Raw genomic sequence first — 20,252 nt, 5'->3', positions numbered from 1 at the left:
ATAGATATGTAAAATAGTTAATTCAAATAGTTATTTTTAAAAAAAATTTAAGTAACTTCAGACAAATTCCAAATGCAGAATCTTTTAACTGCTTCAGACTTGCACAAGTGGCACTAGGGAGAGGCAGATGAGAAGCTTATTTCAGTAGCTGACTTTTGAACTCTGGAATTGACAATGTGTTCCTTTGTCACCTGTGTTCCCTAGCATTATTTCTTGAATTTGATATGCAAGTTGCTATAAATCAAAACTTTGTTACCTTGGCATGTACAGAGACATTTCAGTTGGTCTTAGATATTATTGCATTATTCCAACCTTTTTAAAAGGAGCTTAAAAGCATCTATAGTAGGTACTCTGTTGTCTCATAGCATTTATGTAGTGACTGGGCTCAAACTACACACCCTGTCCTGGTGTAGGAAGGTCCCACACCTGGAATGTACAGAGTATGTGTTGTCACTCTGTCAAGCCTAGTGTTTGTTGACACACAAGTTGCTGTAAGACAGCACGTGATAGCAAACTTTGAAAGACATTATAAACTAATCTTATCATCATACTACTAGATCAGTGGTTATCAAATTCAATACCTAGATACCATAAAGATTTTATTGTTGCTTAATGATTTAGAAATAGAAAAAGAAGTAAATCCCATGGGTCTAAGCACAGCCAAAACCTCTGCCAGCATCCAATTTGGAAAGATGCCATTTAGCCTCCAGGAAAAAGGCCTGCCAGCAGCTTGGACTAAGAATGTTCACACTCACTGCCTAAATAAATGGGCAGTAGACTTCAGACTCTATTGGATGATGGTGACACATAAAAATATATTAACCAACCCTAATAATGAGATAATGCCAACATCTTAGTCCTCCATGTGACAGAAAATAAAGAGAACACTTCACATAAGGGGGCAAAAAGAAGTTCTCCAACTCCTTTAGTACTGTCCTTATTAGCCTGATTTCCTAGGGAAAACCAGTCTATGCAGTCTTATCTCAGTGACTGCCCTCAGTTAAGACACTCAGAAGGCACTGGCATCATTCAGCCAAACTTAACAGAGACAAAACTTGCCTCTAAGGTTATTAAGTTTTTTCTAGGTTTGTGAAAACTCTGGATAGATAAGGGGAAGAGAAAGATAACAGTCACAATTTGGATGCTGCGTGAAAACTTTTGTATTATTATGTAAGAAAGAACTCAACCTTATGAGGGTAAGGGGTGTGGGAGAGGGGAACATTAAAGGCCCTGAGAACAGAAAAAGCTTCAGCTGTAGCCTGCAGTCAGCCAGGGCACGAATCAGTTGGAGACCATACTCATGAAGCCTTCTGTACACAAAACTCCTGATTTTAGTTATGGCACCATGATCCTTAACATTACTGCTTACAGCACCACGCATTTGGAAAGCTATCAGACAATAGAGTACCTACTACAGATGTTTTTAAGCTTGTTTACTTCTCCCAGTAAATTTTTCTGTCTCTTAAATTCTCTTTGCATAACACAGGCCTATCACTTTTTTCCTGTGTCATAGCACCCATGCTACATCTCTGCTAAACTCTGCTGCCTGTGGCAATGCAAGCCACTGTCATAATTCACTTTTGTCCTGTATTTCAGTTAGTGGTATAACTTCATTTTACAGCCAGCTTACATTTCAATCTTCTCTTCATCAATAAAAGTGTGCACCTTAAAATCTCCAAATTCCAGTTCTAAACCAGGATTTTTTTCTATAAGTTATGCTGGTGTTTTCTAGGGAAGAAGAGGAAGATGATTCTGGTGTACAGTGATTTTCTTTGTAAAGTTCTTCTGTCTTAGTGATTGTGGTTTTAATCATTGTCAACATGCCCCAAACTTCCTAACATGAGGAATGCTTTGCTACAGGTTACTAGCACAGTTCTGAAAGAAAAAAATTCTAAAAGAATAATAGCTAAAGTGAAGATGTGAGAGGGAGAGATGAAAGAGAAAGGCTTGACATTTTCTCTGTTGAGTCAGATTTGCCAAAATCCTTGGACTGCAAAGTTGACAATGATTTTCTTTTGGCATCTTCTTAATTTCACTTGGGATGGAATATATATTCTTACTGAAATACCATTGAGTGGCAACAGGACTTAATAGGGGTGTATGAGTAAGATGTGTACCATCATAAAAAAAAAAACGGAAAAAATGAAATAGTCCCATGAAACACCCTCACCACACCTGCCTTTGGCAAAGGACAGCTGGATGTCGACATTAAATTCTGTATATTTCAATGAAACCGCAATTTAGTGCTACCACAGGGGCACTTTCATGGCAGTTCCCAGCTGCTTCCCTCTCACATGTAACGCTTCCTTTGGACATAGAAACAGCTGTGAAATCCTGGAACAGAGCTTCTTCAGGAAAGGCATTCCTGTTCCTCACTACATAACAAGTTACATTTTTTAAAATGCTAGTGGAGAAGGCAAGGCTTCAGTCTTTGGATGACTGAAGTCAGAATTTTATTTTTCAGAGCAATTGTAGCAGATTAAAGCCAAGCAGAAATAACCACATTTAAAGGATTTTCCTTTGAACATTTATTTACATCACTTTCTCTCAGGCATCAGAACTATAGTGATAGTGTAAGTCAAGTATAAAATATTTTGTGTTGCTGCTTTTCTGTAAAAAAACCCTAAAGCAAATTAGAAAGCATAAGATGTTACCACTCTTCAGCTGCAAGACCTGCACAACTCCTAAATCAGTTTGTAGCTGGCTTCACATTTTAGCCCAGGAGAATTCATGGTAAGAATGATTCTAGGTGACCTTGAGAACTTCCAAAAGAACCCACCAAGAACTTGGGGCCAGCCAGGCTTTTCTACTCCTTGTCCTCTCTATAAAAAAACCACTAGCAACCATGGCCAAAAATAACCATGGAAAAAGACATACTATGGAAAACTCCAGTCTCTCGAGGATGCATAGAAAAATTGTTTACAGAGTATGACTAAAATGTGAGTTAGGTTGTTTTTCCTTTTTAAAAAAACCAAACCCAGATATCTCTCTTTTGATCATTTTGTCATCCTAATGTGTTTACCTATACACCAGAAGTAAAAGCAAGACACATTCAAATACGTGTGTGAGCAAGCAATCTAATTCAAGATAGAAGGATAGTCTGAGACACAGAGAAAGGATCAGCTCTTGGAAATAATGACCTCCCAGTACTTCCACAGTCTTCATAGTTTCCCTAGGCATGAGTGAATTCACATCTTCTGTGAGTTGTGACTTTTTCACGAATACTGAGTAAAATAAAATTGAAATTTAAACAAAGTCAGTGCAGCAGTCTGCAGGGGTTTTTTTCAGCACATGCTTCAGCACTATTGTAGGCAGATATCTGCTCTTGGAAAGCTTCACAGCTTTCTCAGGTAGACTATCTGCCTTTGAATTCTCTTATGGCTTTTGCAAATGATACTCGTCCTTATTATTGAAATGACTAGTTAAGAGGCAAAAGACATGTCTCTGACAAGTATTGCTTTGTGGTGCAGAACACTGTTTTTACCTATAATTCTAGCAGCCAGTAGATTCAAATGTGAGAAATTTGGCAAGTTCAGTGCAGGATGATCTTCAATCGATGAATGTCTTGAATGAAGCCACAGGACAAAATAAAACCAAATATGGCTTATCTTAAACGTGATTCATCTGCATTCAGTCCATGTAAGAAGACAGTGATAGTTTTTCTCTGATGTCGACAATGCAGTTCAGCACCACCAGCTTGAGCTTTCCTTACAAACATAGTGCTCACATAACAGAGTGCTTGTAGTTTCTCCTGTTTGTAGATTTAATGTTTAATAGAAAACATTTCAATAGCAGTTTTTAAGCCCACGTGAATGAGGTCCTTCCTTTTTGCATTTCCAAAGCTGTGTTACTGTTTGTTCATACTAGGCTTGTGCCTCTCCTAGATCCTGCTGTTCCACTCAGTGCACAAACACAGCATAAGAAGCTCGTCAGTTCCAGCAAAAGTCTGATTTCTGCACTGCAATCAAACTGCTTTGCTAACTCGTTGTCTTGGAAGTAATTTTTAATAGCCCAAATTAAAAAAGGGACCAGAAATCTTCCTCACAACTGAGGATTTGGGTGGCAGTCCTTGCTACAGGGCCAGCAGGCAGCAGCAAGCTCTGCCTGCTCCTCAGGCTGGTGAGGACAGAGCTGGGAGGGCAGGGCAGGGTCCCCCACTACCCACAGCACCTGGGCAAGGCAGCCCCAGAAGCCACAAAACCCAGTCAAGTCAAGATCGTTACAAAACTCACCAGGTCCAGGGTCAAGCCAGCCCAGGGGTCCAGTTCAAGAGAATCCATGGCAACTGGCAGAGGCAGAAACCAACACCAGCTCAGTCCAGGCAAAGGCTACTAGCCCTGGGCTGGCTTTAAATAATGCTCTTGAGTCCACAGCAACAGCTGTGTGTGGAAGCTGCAGGTGGGGCTGGTCAGGCTTGTTAAGACCAAGGCCTGTCATTGGGGGCTTTGACAAGAACCCTTCCAGTGTTTAAGATGGGAAGAGTTGTTACAAGATGTGAAAAATGCCAATCAGTTGTTTTTAAAATTTTAGAAGTTTAATAGTAATAAAATGGTTATAAAAATAGTAATACAATAGAGTAATAATAATTTGGACAATTTGGATTAGGACAATATGAGGCAATAGAAACAAAGAGTTATGGACGTCCAGGTACCTTTTTCTGGGCAGCATTAGCCCAAAAAAGGACACACGTTAACAGAGGATTAACCCTAAAAAGCAATAACCTGTTGCATATTCATACATCTCATACATGATGCATAAATTCCATTCAAACACAGGATTCATTCTGGTCACCTTCTTTCTCTGAATCCTAACAGCATCATCCTGCCCGGAGTGAGGCGGGAAGAAGTTCGTTTCTGCTGATAATGGAGCAATAAATTCTCTTTCTCTGAAAGATTTAGGTGTCCTGTGGCTGCTATCTCGGTGAGAGTCCTTTCTTTAGAAAAAAAAAAAGTATCCTACATAGCATAGTTTCTATTTTAACATTTTGTTATAACCTAAAACTATATTTAACACACTGCTTAAGAGAATTAATACAGCATAACTTTCTAACAAAACACATATAATAGTAATTTGATTATTTGTTTTCATAAAATACACATTTTTCACACATGATACACTTGGAGATGCTGTAGAGTGCTACTGTAGTAAAAGGCAGAGAAAACAATATTTTTATAAGTCAGCTGTGTAAACAGCTGCATTGTGTCAGATTTTGTCTTTTTAATGAAAATATATGAGTGCTACACAAATAATGGAAATTGCTGCAAACCCTCCATGTATTTACAATCAGGACATTGCAGGAGCTGTCATGGTAGATCCTGGAAAAGGATGAAAAGAGGAGTACTGAGAAGTGGCATTGCAGACAGGCCTGGAAGGGTTTTGTTTTAGTTTGTCCATAATGCAGTGTGAAAGATGGATGAATGTGTTTGTGGAGGAAAGGGTAAACAGGCAATGGAAATGAACGTTGCTGTACCAGTTTCCATACATGTGTATTAAAAACTCCAGTGCCTTGTTCAGGAGGTGATGAATAAGGTGAGAGAGTGGACATATAAAAGGTCTGATACATTACTGTTACTGACAAGGAAAATAGTTATTAAAGGTAGCATTTTGTGCCAAGAGTCACGTTTGGGAAGAACCTCTGTGTAAATTGTGGCAGCTCTGCTGGTACAGGTCAAGCATCTGGACAAGAGGTTCAGTCCTTGGCCAAGACTTCTTTGAAGTCTGCTTTAATTCTTTAGAGTGCAATAGAATTTTTCAAGCAAATGAAAGCTGGTCCATGTTCCTTCCACCCTCACAAAATTTACATTCTTTTCTCTAAAACACCTTCTGTTTGTCTTGGAATAAAGAGCATTTCAGCCTCAGCTCAAAAATAGGGCAGATGGTGCCCTTGCAGAATTTAAATAAGATATCAGCATGCTGACACCTATAAGGGAAGTGGTTAGAGCCATTCTGCTGTGCAGTCACTGGGATATCAAAAACAGAGAAAAAAGAAATTTTACTTCAGCAAATGCTGCATAGAACAGTTTTCCAAATTGCTTAACATTATTCTTTGGCTTACCACAGTGCACCAGGCAGAAATTATTAGAGAGAAACACATATACAAGGACTTAAAGAAAAAAAGGAATTGATTTCTGCATGTATTAGGTGGGAGGAATTAGAGGGAATTTAATATATCCATAGCTGGCAGGTTTAATTTGTCATTTTTTAACATGGCTTCAGAGGATGAGGCCTCAGTACTGCTTTAAAGCCCGTGCTATCTTTATCAACATCAAGGAGTACAGAAGTTTGACTACTCAGTTTTTTGAAGTAAACACAAAGTTGACAGCTACAGTCTTCCTGCACTGAATGCAACATGGAGAATGTCTGCATGAAATTCTCTTCTTTTATGTTACCACTGTCATCACCTTTTAAATGTGACATTAACTTATCCCTGAAATTAATAATTGTTTCAATTACTGAATTGCATTTTATATTTTCTTCTTAAAAGGGGGAGAAAAGTGAAGAGCCTGAAAAATAATAAAATGGAACACATTTAGGGTGCCATTTTAGGAAAAAAAAACTGTGAAGATTTTACTGTTAATCTAGAAAATACTGTATGCATTAAGAGAATTGGGCATCCTAATATAAGTCCTAAACACAAATTAAATAGCCTGGCGTGATGGGCCTCTCATTACAAGAAGAGAACATTTTTTGAAATACAGAAGTCAAGCATTGCATGAGCAGGGAGAATATAGAAGGGAAAGAACAATGCAAACTTTGGAAAAGTTAATAGTAGTTTTTGTAGTGAGAGAAAGATAAATGAATAGGAAAAATCTATGAGCTGATAAAGGGAGTCATGCAGGAAAACAGCACTTGAGAATACAGTGCTTGAGTACAAATGTTTTAGTGAGAGGAATTAATAATTGAGTCAATTTTTTTGGATCTGATTCTATTTTGAGTTTCTTGAGTCAGCAGTTTAGATTATACCACCCAGATCCTGACTGATTGCTGTCAAGGGTTGGTCTCATTTAAGATGGTGTCCTCCAAGATGCCAGGAAACCAGCATGCAGCTCGAGATTAACCCCTTGATACTGCACTTTAATCTATTTCCTTTCCCCTGTGTCAGTATTCAGAAATTAATGAAGCTGATCAGAAGGACAAAGGCTGTGTCATACCTGTCAGAACAGGGCAGGGTTATTTAGTTTGATTTTGCCTTCCTGTCATGATCAGTGGGCTGGCATGCAAGTACAACTATGGAAATATAGTCTCCCTTTATGAGGGTAAGAACAGAGGGAAAAATAAGGGTTTTTTGTCCCCAAGGTGGTTGGTTTTAGTTTTGATGTGTGATGTGGGATGCAGTAGGATTCCTGGACAGTATGCAGAAGTATGGAAAAAAGAAAGATTTTTAAAATTTTCTTTGTGTATTCAGGAGACTTTACTGGTGATGTTTGTTTGGTTTGGTGGTTTTTTTAGTTTTGTTTTGGTTTTTGCTTTGTTTTGTTTCCTGTTTTGGTTTTTTTCCCCCTATTCTGTGTACTGAGATTTTCCTGGTGCAAGGTCATGCTAGTTGTATGCCCTACCCCAAAAATGTATTTCAGAGCCCATCTAGAGAAATTTAAATTCGTGAGCTAATCAAGCTGAATAAAAATTAATAAACAAGACTGATAAAAGATTTAAGTTGAATTCACCAAGAAACTGTCCTTTTGTAATAAATCACATTAGCTAAAGGAGCTATAAAAATATATACATACATTTTTAATTCTTTTTTTTTTTTACAGCAGAGAAGGAAACTGAAAGTTATGAGGTAAGGCTGAGATGAGGCTTTGCTTGCATGAGCAGCTGAGCTGGCCAAACAGGTCACTGTCTCTGAAAATGAGAGGTCTCAACACCCTGCCCTCCTGCCTTGCTTCCATCCACGCTGCCTTGTGCATTCCATGGAGGCTGCAGCTCCTGACAGGTGCCTCTTTGTCCAGGCAGCTTCTTGTCAGGTTGAGGATAACACTGTCACGGTGATGGCAGTGTTGGATGAGCAGCTCAGCTCTGGAGTGCTGGAGCCACCCCCATTCATGCAGTAGTGACCTCCTAGGCCAAGTCAGGCCATGTCACAGGACTGTGTGTTGTGCTTCAGGATGAGATGGATAATTAAACCATTTGTGTTAACCATTGTGCATAACATTGTACTGAGATTTTACATTTTACAGAAATAAACTGCCCCAACAAAATTGCTTCTCCTTTGGAGTCAGGTGATGTAATTTGAACATCAATAAGAACAAATAATGAACAAATGCACACTTTTGAGTGTTAATTCTCTTTTGCATGATGGCATTTGTTTCTTCAGGGTGTCTAATTTCTAAGTTAAAATATAAAAGTCTCATGTACAAAAGCCTGGCTTTGAAGTTGCTGACTGTGAAGCTGAAAGAGCCTCAGCCCTGCAGGACCCATTTTAAGAGCTGGATAAATGCAGAGGGGCTATCCAGACTTCCATTTTATCTGTGTAGGAAATGGATGTTTTTAAAAGGGACTTGCTTTTTCATTGCAGCTGTTCTGTGTGAGCTGTTGCACACCTCGGATTAGATCAGCTGTGTGGAAAGAAAACTGCTCTGCCTCACCCAGCAGGGCTGTGGTTGTACACACCATGGCTACAGCAAGGGGGAGGGATTAAAGCTGTGGGAAACAGATTTTCAGCTGTTTCCCCAGTTTGTTTTTCATGTTTTCTCCAAAGGAATAAAAAAGAGCAAATAGAAAAACAAAAGGTTTTAATCAAACCAAAATCAGTAATTTCTTCCAAACCTTGACTTGAAATCTTACAGAGAGAAATGGGAGTAATAGCTTTGACTTACAGGTTTGGTCCCAGTCCTTCCCTTTTCCATGATGCCATATATATATATTTGTTGTACCAGGCTGCTGCAGGATTTCAGAAAATAGTTGCATTTTGGTTAAGGTATAGGCTGTAATTCAGACAAGGTTGCTTGCTTTTGGAGGGGGAGAAACAAAATTCTATTTCTCTCCTGTTCTACTGCTTCCTTGTTTGAGGATTCTTATGCACACAGCCAGATTAGATGCTAAGCTAATTTCAGTTTATATGTGTTCAACTATACGTGCCTGTACAAATGGTGAACGTGAAGCCCTGAATTTCAAAAACTGTGCTTAAAAAAGGGGAAGAAATTAAAACCTGCAATATTAATTATTATTTTAATAATCTTTTACAAAGTATTAGCTGGAGCTTGATTTTTATTCTAGAAAGGTTTTGGGTTCTTATTGTACCATTTTTAAGCTGTGTGTATATTTTCTTAGTCTGTAAAAGTGAGTCTGTGTCAGTAGAGTATTTAGGTCTATTTAATGAAAATTAAAACCAAATTTTACTCTTTAGCAGCTAATATCAATCTTGTCCCCTCTCTCCCCTCCCCCTGCCCCCCATAACCTTTAGTGCTAAACAATGTTCCAAAAGGAAAATTTATTATATCACCTATTTCAATTCTCTGACATCATTCTGTCATGGCAATGAAGTGATTTACATGGAAAAATGTATTACCTCTGCTTTTAGACAAAATGAGTTTATGATGATTAATGGTTTTACTGCAAGTATGACAGAACCTGGAAATGGCCAGCCTTTTTAAAGTGAAGCATGACCTATGCTCAATTTTCCCATTATTATTTTCTTCAGTTATTGTAAAATGGTTTTGCTTGTGAGTAAATTAAAATGTAAAAATTATGTCTTGTAACTGAAGCAAGCTTGAAATGCTGGGGTGCCATGGTAACATCATTACAGAAATGGAGACAGAAAGGAGAGAGAAATCAGCTTGAAGCACAGAGTCTAAACTATCATGATGGCAGGGGACTTGGATCACATATTCCATGAGGAGTCAAAGTCCTCAAGGAAGGCACGTTTCATTTGGGGAAGAGTGGGCTAAAGGATGATTGCCTCCAGCTGCCCCTCCTTCTCACCATTCCTATGATTCTGTAACAGTTGACTTTGGGCAGAGAACTTAGAATACAGAATGGTCATATGAATGGTGGAATAGTATTTTAATAGGAAAGCATGGAGCAAATAATATTTTCTGATCCATGCCTTAAAATGACATTTGAAAAATTTCCTTTAGCTTCATACAGAGCTATATTTTTCCTTAGATATAATATAAATAACAAGTAGATACACTAAGGCCTAAACTAAGATGAGAAGAAGATGCTGATTAAGAACTCTGAAATATTTTCTTTACATATGTTAACTGAAGTAAAACCCAAAGGCCATTAAGGCAAAAGCTGTTCAACTCTGGAAAAACTTAAATTCAGGAAAAATGTAAACAGTGGCATTTTTTTCCCAGGGGCCTTACGGAACAGAATCACTCTGCTGAAAAGAAGGCAAAGGTTGAGGTGAACACTGGCAATTTAATCTGCATGGAGACTTTGTATCATTCACAAGATGTAATATTTGAGAATGAATAATTTTTGTATGACAGATCAACTACATATTGCTTCTGGACATTTAATCCCAGGCTGTGATGGATGCTGGGCACTGAGCACTGCTCTGCTGCCTCACTGGAGCCTTGGTGCCTCTCAGTGTGTGGAAATGTGTAAAATGAAGTATCGGGGAAAAATGAAAACTGGAAGAATTTACTGTCATGGCTTGTCCTTAGTGACATTGATTGGACAACTGTCTTTGAGGGCACACTTGGCAATGGAAAATAACTTGCTGTTGGATTCAGTGCATGAAAAGGCATTTGCAAGTAAAGCAAAAATATATTTGAGGTGGTGATTAAAATACACAAGTCATACTAACATTTTCAGGAAGACAGCAGTATCACAACAAACATTTTAACCGCGTTATTTTTGTTCAGATGATTAATCCAAGTCTTCCATTAGGCATGCATTGAATTTAGCATTCTACTGCAGTTCTCTGTATGCAGTCTAGAAATTTCATAACTGTCCCTCATTGACTTCTGCTACCAGTACAGGCTCTTGAGAGCTCTTCAAGACTGACCTGTCTTTCCTGACTTACACAGTTGTTTATAAGGAGCCATGTACTGTTGTTCTCCCATTCTTTGTTCAAATGGCTTGGCTTTTCCTCTGATACAAGTTATTGTTTTTTCATCTGGCTATTTGTTTTCTAACATGAATTTCCTTGGAGGGAGAGCCAGAAACAAGTGAAAGAAGGTTTAACACATTAGTAGGCAGCACAGATACAAAAGGATATTTTGTTCTTTGGCTTACCTTTGCTTCAGTCATCATTTGCTCTCATCAACAGCAATTGTTTGAGTCTGATTGTACATAGTGTACATTTGTAGTGTTGTTTGTTTTGGTTTCTTTAACTAGAATGAAATTTGTATGGAGCTAAATCAATAGCTGGATGCAATTTACACCTTGTTTTCCCTGTTCTGTCAGATGGATCAGGTGGTGTCTGTTGGACTCTTCATGTTGCTGACCCTGAAGTCTCCCAGGGACCTGTACTGGAGCAGTGTTTCAGTGTCTGTGTGACACACCTGCACACTCTTGCCTTTAGTGACCATGAGGCAACTGGAAGATGTGTAGAATTGTATCTGATTTTTTTCCACTAGTCTGAAGCTTCTCTAATGCTCTGGGACTCTTCCAGAATCCCACATGCTATGTCAAAATTCAGCCAGCCAGATGGTTGCATGATTTCTCTTGTGACTGCTGCTTTGCTGGAGGCCAGCCCCTGTGAATTTTATCTATCACATCAAATTTCGCTGGTTGAAACTGTCTCAAAATACAGTTGAGATTTGCAGTGTGACTGTTTGGGAGCTGAGAAGATGGGTCCTGTGAGCAAGCACAGCATTTGCTTTCCAGCAATCCTGCTGCTGGCTGCTAGGTTTTGATGTGCCACATCACCTCCATTCCCTCTTGAATCACTGCCCCACTACATTGCCAGCAAGCAGCTGCAACGTAGTGGGGCAATGATCCAGGACAGCCAGAACTGTAGCTATAGCCAGGATGGAGGTAGGGTCTCATCCTGCAGACCATTCCCAGCCACTGTGCACAGGCATCTGGCACCCTGGATTCCCTAATGCAGGAATGCTGGTGCTTGGCTGGGCTGGTTGTACATATATGATGATGGTGGCCTTGTCATAACCTGAATTAACCACACTGGTACCCCTCCTGCAGTGTTAAAGAGCTGCTGTCATAGTCCAGGCTTAGAATTGTGCTGCAGAAGAATCCAGCTAAGGCCATCTTCTCAAACGCTGCTTAAAATACTTGCAGAAATAAGTTTATACTGAAAACTCTGCAATTATTGAAGAAATTTTGATTGAAAAAGTTCTGGAGGTTTGCATTAATAAGCTTATTCCTAATTTAGGTATGGGTGAAGTTTTCTGTGGCTGAAAACTTAGAATTTCAAGGTGAAAGAACAGGACTTCTGGAGATATCCAAGGCACTACTCAGGAGTAGACTGTAAGACATTTTCTGTTGGTATTCTGTTTCTGCATCACATGCTTGTTTAAATATTTTAATGAAACCAGAGAAGATGGAACCTCCCCCCCCCAAGTTTTGCTTTTCCCATTGCTCTCTCGGAACGTAAGAAAATCCTTAATGAAGCAACACAGAATCTTCACAGATGGCAAACTGAATTTTTTTATCACGAGATTTTCAGTTTGTTTTCATTTTCCACATTTGCACTCTTAATGCAAAGGATAAGTAGCATTAATACACCTGGAGAACTAAGTGGACCAGGTTATCTTTTGAGAGCCAAAACTTGGGCTCTGAGGCAAGACCAGAGAAGAGACTGCAGCCTGCAGAGATGACAGGTCACAATATGCAGAACTCTCTCAATCAATTGTGGTTTGGGATTTGTTTTCTGAGCCTTTATAAAACAGAGGCAGTGGTGAGATTATTTGGGAGCTCTGCTATAGTATTCAATGGGTGGATAATGTATTTTCTGCCTTCATGGTTTAGGAGAAAAAAACAATAGCAACAACCAAATCTCTGGAGAATCAAAATGTTTTTACCTGTGATTCATTTCAGTAATTGTGGAGCTTACTTTTACCCCCCACTCAGCTCAGTGCATTTCAGAATGCTCATTGTTGTGATATAAACGCCCTATTGCTCCTACTAAAGCTGTCACTGTCTATGTAGAAGGAGAAAAAAATACAGCTCAGGAAACATTTTCAAGACTGCCAGACCAGATGCATTTATATTTGGATAGATATGTATGTGTGTTGGTAAAAAACATTGAGAAATAGATCTGAAATACCTTCTGCACCTTGTACTTGTTCCTTATGACATGAAGAAATGAAAATCTGTCTCCTTTCTTTTGTAAAATGCTTCTAATTTCTGTTTTCTATAGAGAAAGCTGACAGTCCAAGAAGGTGAGTCCACTTGGTGGTGACTGGCTTCTGAAGGAATAAAAAAGGAAACCCCTGTAAATCACACTAATACAAAGGCAGCATGGAGCTATAAAATGAAGGCCTGCCTGAGAAACTCCAACTAAAAATCTAAGCCTAAATAATTCTCCTTCATAGGGATAAGAACAACATAGTATAGTCCTGGCTTAAATGTAGGTCAGCTGGGTTTGTGTTCAGGTATTTATGGGTTTACAAGACAAATTAATAATATGGCTGTTTGCTTATCAAGTTGTTTTCCTCAGGATGTAAAACAGAGCATTTCCTAAAGTGCCACCAGACACATTTTGGGGAAGAAAAGTAATAGATGACATAGCTGGAAAAAAAAAGACTGTTTTGAAGTCATGTTTTCTTAACAATGTGATCCTGCCAGAAACTGAATGCTCTATTTGATAGAGCCATCAAAAGTAGAACAGTACATTTCCTGTACTGTATGGGAACTTTCTCTTTTTAAAAAAATTTAAAGCAAAGAATAGATGCTCCACTGCTGCTAAACAAAACATCCAAGCACAGCACTGGCACACTCACACTGAAGCTCCACGGAAGTGATCAGCAGCCCAGTGCCTTACCTGTGGCAGCAGGATTTTACCTGTGGCTGCAGAAGAGTCTCCTCACCTGGCTGGCAGAGGTGCACAGTATCTACCTTGAGCTTATGGAAAAGATTTACACAAGAAAAACATTTACAAAGCCCAACCAACAATGCCACACAGGTCAGTGCAGATCCAGTCCATCTATAGTCACACATATTTTATTCTGCTTTTACCTAAACATTTAACATGTAATTACTGGAGTGAAACTTGGAAGTTTTTTACAGCTTTTATGTTTCAAATTTTGTTTTGTTTTTTTTCTAGATTGTCATATTTGTTTCTTCCTGTATAGGAGTGGCAGAATTACAGAGGAGCATTATCCATACATTTATGCACATCTTTTACCCAGAGGAAATTCCAGAGGAAACCATCAAATCCTGAGGAGGCACCTCATTACTGTCTGTCTATGGAGAGTGCTGTGGCTGCAGCTGCAGAACAGAACAGTGTGCAGCAGTCAGTGCAACAAGGGCTTTGCTCTCATGGAGCACAAGGGCTCATGGACTGCCCAGCTGTCTCCTCTTCCACAGACACTGTGCTTGCACCAGGCAGAGAAGCTTGGCATTGTTGGCTGTGAAGCACCATGAAACACTCCTGCCTAACTCTGTGGCGCCTTACTCTTCCTCTGGCAGAGTGTCTACGGCAATTCCAAAGGCTGATAACATCCCACACTACACTACAGAACTGTAGTGCCAACAATCAATCCTGGGCCAAAGGCACCACCAAAAAACATGGAGTAAAATCCCATAATGATCTAAATAGCAGCTTGCTGCCCTTTGCACTTTTGAAAATAACTTCTGTTGAATTTTAAAGCATTTTCTACAAAATCAGCTTAACAGTTAAAAACACAGCACTTGAATGGATGGTTAGAAACTGTGATCTGTATTTGTACAGGTTTCTATTCACTCTGATGAAATGGTAAGAGATGAGTCTCCCACCTCATAGGATTTACTGTGATGTTACTGCCACGTAGCATAGCTACCTTGTGTATTTAAAAACCTAAAAATGTGTATTTTGTATTTCTTGCCAAGTTCACAACTTACTTAGGCTGTAACACAGTTGCATTTTTTAAGGATTGAATCTCTGCATTAATTTGGTACAATACCATTCTAGCTCATGTTAGAGCAAAAAAAGGATAATTGGTATGTAGATGCAAATTAGAGTTTAATATCCCATGCAGCTGTTTACATCTGCTTAATTAAGCAGCAGTGACTTCACATTAGCATTGCTATGAAACCGTAAATACACACCAGAGATAAAGGTACAATCATGTTAACCACCTTCCTCATGTCAAATCAATGCAAGATGGGTACTTCTTGTTTCAGTCTTGTGTTTTAATGGTAAAGAAAAAAGTCTTCACGTTTAAAAAGGATCTTCGGGTTCGATACATTTGGTTTTGGTACAAGTACCAGGATTTTATAAAAAGACTGTGCTCCTGTAGACAGGCAGCTTAAGCAGTAAATGAAGAGCTCTAATGGAAACTCCTAACAAATATAATTGGAAGTCAGTGGGTAATTTTGCTTTTGGAGCCTTTACAGGAGTATCACAGTCCTTTTGTACAGTAATAGAATGTAAGTAAATACCCATCTGGAAAAATGCAGGGCTGTTTTAACACTGATGAAATTCTAACACTTGGACTGTGTGGCATAAGCTCTTTGTTTCATGCATTTACCAGTAGTTCTAGCACAGGGCTGCTTGTTTTGCTCTGTGACTAAGGACCCCTGAAGTTCCACAGATGTGGCCAAGCTGGTATTTTGAGAGGTATGTACAATCAGAACAGGCCTTGGATTAACACAACACATCAGCAGAACACAAAAACTGCTCTTCGGTCAGGACTGTCAGAACTAACTGTTAACCACCAGCATAAGAACACAACCTCAGTTGGTGCCATTTTTAATGATTAGAAATAATACATTGTAAAACAAAAAGTGAAAAAATTCCAGCGTGATACTTATAAACAAAGAACAAATAGAAAACAAAAAACTTTCGGTTTTGCCTGATTTATAGTATGTATCATACAACAGATCATTAGTCTGAGGTAATACCAGTATTAACTTTTTAGTCCTTCAAGGACTGCTCAAAAATTAATAACAATGATAGCAATGCATGTTATGTTAAAAGTGAGACTTGATTATTAAATCAAGCAAACTTCTTACCCTTTTAGTTAGGGATCTGTGGTTGCAAGTATAAAACTGGAAATAATTCTACACAGTACGAACTACAGAACATCAGAGTCCTGTGTGGTGTGTCAGTAAGAGTAAGCTGAGTATGTAAAAATCAGACATTTCAATACAGTAAAGACTTTGTTCCAGAATAGCCCTTAAGGAATTTAGAATACTGTTAGTTTGCATAAAATAGCCAAAAAAACCCAGCTAATTCAGAAGTCCAAATTTGGCATGAGGTAAAACCATGTGCATTTATTTCATCTGCATTTTAGATTTAGTAAGCATAAAATTAAGTATGTTGACTGTAATGAATTCAGTCATACAAGTGCAAGTCTTCAGCTAGAATGTATTTTATGGCAGTTTATTTAAAAAATGTACCAGTAAATCATAAAAGAGGGATCATGTCCATTTAACGTTTATTGAAGTATACAGGAGGTTTTCTTTAGAATCAAATATGAGCATGAATATATGGCCAAACGTAAAATCTATCAAATTCAGTGAAAATTTTCTGACTTTAAATAGTAGCTGTAAGAATGACCAATATATATTCTTAGTTACAACCGCCCTCACTCTACAAGTAAAAAAAAAATAATAAACATTCAGTAAACATTCTTTCCTAAGGTAGTTTCCCTTATATATCAGTGATTTATCCATTTTTTGTATACATAACTTTTTAAACATACCAGTCAGTGGTTCTCACAATTGAAAAATAAAAGCACAAAAAAGTTTACACTCTTGTACAGGTAAATAAAAGATCATTTTTAATTAAACTGTATATCCTTAAGGGCATAGTATAGTTTCAATTTCGTTACCTATTACATAATTAACTTCTTACATACAAATATTGACATATTTGGCTTGTGCTTCAAAGCCGTTGTGTCTACAAAGTCCATGTCAATGCAACTCATGACTTGAAATCAGTGGGGACATCTTTACTGCTGCTGGGTTTAACCTGGTCGTGCAACATGGTCTCTTCTGAGCTTGTGGCACTGCATTTTTCTGGGGAGTCATCAGTGTCTGGATCCAATCCTTCAGGACAGGGAAGTTTTAGAAGTTCTTCCCGCAGCTGGGCTGTGTGACGCTGGATATACAAGAACAAGTCAGCATGGAAGGACAGTTAAAACAAAACTTTTCACAAGATTAGACACTCTAAGGCAAAAAGAGGAGTAGGCAGAAAAGGCTTAAATGTAGTATTTCAATGTCTGGATCAGCTTCTCCCCTATATTTAAGAACTGGTACTTTCATTTTAGTGGCAGAATAACTATCAAGAGCTGCTGGGGACAAATTAAAGGCGGTCAGAACTGCAGCCAACAAGTGCATCATTATAAATGCTACACTATTGGTCCTGCAGCTGAGTCATATCTGTGTTCAGGGGTCACAGCAGAAAGTGGCTTGGACTTGGCAGGTCATACAGTCAAACTAAATTTATAAAGAATTCATGATGGGACGTGTCACAGAGACAGATATGCAAAGATTTGTATACTGATCACAGTAATTTCATTTTGAAGACCAATCACACTGAAAGAATGGAAGTCTGGCAACAGAAAAAAGAAGGCTTTCTAAATTTGGGGGTTGAACCTCAGGGGAAATAAAACCTCAAATATTAAAAACAATATAGCCCTGTTATCTGTGTGATCACAAAATACACAAATGGTAATACTTGGCTAGGAAGGCAGAAAATATTTATAATGGTTAGAATGATCCAAGTTAACACAGGATAAAACTGATTGTAGCTGACCATAGTTTTCTAACTGCTTGTCTACTCTAAGAGCTTGTTTTCTGGCAAGGAACTGATTGTAATACAACTTTATAATTAACCCCCCCCACCCTCAGAGTGAACAAAAGAAGCTATTATCACAGAATATTCTGAGTTGGAAAGGACCCACAAGGATCCAGTCCAACTCTGAAGTGAATGGCCCATAGGAGACCAAACCCACAACTTTGGCATTATATCAGCACCATGCTCCAACCATCTCGGGGTCACTGCATCCTATACAAATATTCATAGAAAAAACAGGCAGGACAGGCGCTAGAGGAAAATCCAACTTGTAGTAAAAATACTGAGGAAGTGGAATGCACACACATTGCTTCTCTTGACAGCTGGGAAACTTGGATTTGTAATAAACATCTCACCTTCAGAGCTGCTGCATGATGGGACATGGTCCTGCCTACCCGTTTGTCACTGCTGTACTGCTGTATGTCTGCTATCCATTCCTCACACTGAGCCATGATCTCCACTCTTTTCAAGTAGAAGTGTTTGTGGATGACCTGCAAGAAAACATTCCCAATGTAACATGGATGGAAGAACCATATATTTTAACAATACCAAATTTGCAAGACCTCTGTGGGTCTAATTGAATATAAGGGAAAAAAAATCAGTATGAAGGTAATTCAGAATTGAACCAGACTGGAGATAAAACTGGAATTTCTGTCCTCAGAGATTTCCAAAATCCAACTGGAAAAAGCCCAGAGGAACCTTTTCTGAATTCAGCTGATGTATTTTGGGGAGTTTGTTGGTCTCGATATCTCTTTCAGTCTGTAGGAATCCACTGTTTGTGTGCAGCCTGCCATTTCAGCAGTCTCTTGTGTTACCTGGGCGCAGGGTAAACCAGTGCCAGAAATACACCAGCAGAAGCAAAAGGGAAAGCAGAGTGCTGCTCACGTTCTGCAGTCCAAAGCTGGGTGTATTACGCAGGCACGAAGTTCACACAGGAGCAGAACTACACAGAGACAGTGCTGAGGCTCTCACTGTTTCCTTCCCTGCCCTGTTTTGCTAGAGAAGCACAGAGCAAGCAGGAGCACCACATCCTCCCCTCACTGACCACGGGCTGCCTGAACAGAAAAGAGACGAGCAGTAACACTGCTGGGGTACGAGCACAGGAACATTGTGCGCTTCTGCCAAGAGCAGGATCACAGCAGCTGCTTCCGAGGGGATGCAGCCACTTTGCTCTAGGCAGAGGCAAGCAGGTTTGGGGACACTGGAATTCTCAGGCCATGGCAGTTGAGCTGCCCAGTTTGGATGGGAGCCAGTATTTGACTGAAGAGTATTTTTGGTATTGAAGTACATATCTGAGTTTAAAAATTCCAACCAATCAACACTCATACAAAGTTGTGAAACTCTACTTGGTGTTGTCTTTGTCTTAAACAGTTTTCTGAAATTCTGAACAGTGAAGGCAACAATAAAACCAAAGAAATTTTATTGAGCGCTGAGAGTTCTTGGCCATATTGCAACATAAAGGGAAAAATATTTTTTCCCTCTGGAGGTTAGGGAAAATAGCTATCTGTCTAAAGAGAAACTGCATATTGAAAGTGTAATTGACTTCAATTCTGGATACATTCCTTAAATCCATAATGGAGCTTGGAAAAACTCCCAAAGACTGGCAGTTTAGATCTCCTGAGCCTACCCATCATTTAAAATACTGAAGACAAGACTCAGATTTTTGAACACAACAGATCTCAGGATCTACGTTCTTAGACCTCAGTCTTCACCATGAGTTTGCATTTTGTTACTGAACTGATCATCACTGTTAAGGTTTCTAAGGTAACTGTACAAAAATCCCAGAGGTCTGAACAAAAAGGGAATCTCCCAAGGAAGTGCTCAGATAATCTGAGAGATGCATTTCCAGCTGGATGGGGCTGCAGATGGACTCTAGCATTGTTCCAAAGCTGCCTTTTTCATACCAGCAGTGTGAGAGCTGCACTGCAGAACAAGCACACAAGCACTGAGAGAGACCCTTTAAGAAAAGTGCAGCAACAATAACTGGGATTCAGTTACCAAATGGTGTAAGACTGCATATCCTTCACTTCTGTACATGTGAGAAGGACTGTGGAGCGTTATTGTCCACTGCTTTCTTATATATTCTTATCTATTCAATTAATTTAATCTTACTGTCATTTGAAAATGCCTTTTGCCAAAGTGAAACCATTACATTAGCTAGAAGAAATGGATTATGTGTCCAGATATTATCTTTATCATGCATGGTCTTCTACTTATTGAGTAGAACATTTAAGAGGTAATTCTGAACCACCACCAGGTTTTATTTCATTAACGCAACATCTATGTATGTATGTAATACGTACACTGCACATCCTTTTTTACCTGCATGTGGATAAAAATATCTTTTCTTATTCCACAAGACACAGTAATTTTAATGAAAAAAGGTTTTGCATTCCAAAGG

The 20,252-nt window shown here is 38.9% G+C and overlaps 1 protein-coding gene across 5 annotated transcripts in view; it reads right to left on the bottom strand.

Moving 5' to 3' along the window:
* Positions 1-15,051: 15,051 nt before the first annotated feature.
* Positions 15,052-20,252, bottom strand: part of BIRC6 (baculoviral IAP repeat containing 6) — a 177,745-nt gene continuing 172,544 nt past the window's right edge. For 4 of the 5 annotated variants that reach the window (XM_030945315.1, XM_030945316.1, XM_030945314.1 and 1 more), the window contains exons 73-74: positions 18,208-18,342; positions 15,053-17,155 (exon numbers count right to left, since the gene is read on the bottom strand). In XM_030945315.1, coding sequence (XP_030801175.1) covers positions 16,979-17,155; positions 18,208-18,342 — 312 coding nt within the window. In that variant the 3' untranslated portion in view covers positions 15,053-16,978. Of the gene's footprint in view, positions 17,156-18,207; positions 18,343-20,252 lie in introns of all 5 variants that reach the window. The other variant, XM_030945318.1, reaches the window with a different exon arrangement.

The sequence above is a fragment of the Camarhynchus parvulus genome, chromosome 3 (assembly GCF_901933205.1).
Source record: "Camarhynchus parvulus chromosome 3, STF_HiC, whole genome shotgun sequence".
NCBI classification, from domain to species: Eukaryota; Metazoa; Chordata; class Aves; order Passeriformes; family Thraupidae; genus Camarhynchus; species Camarhynchus parvulus.
This window is presented reverse-complemented; position numbering and strand designations above follow the sequence as displayed.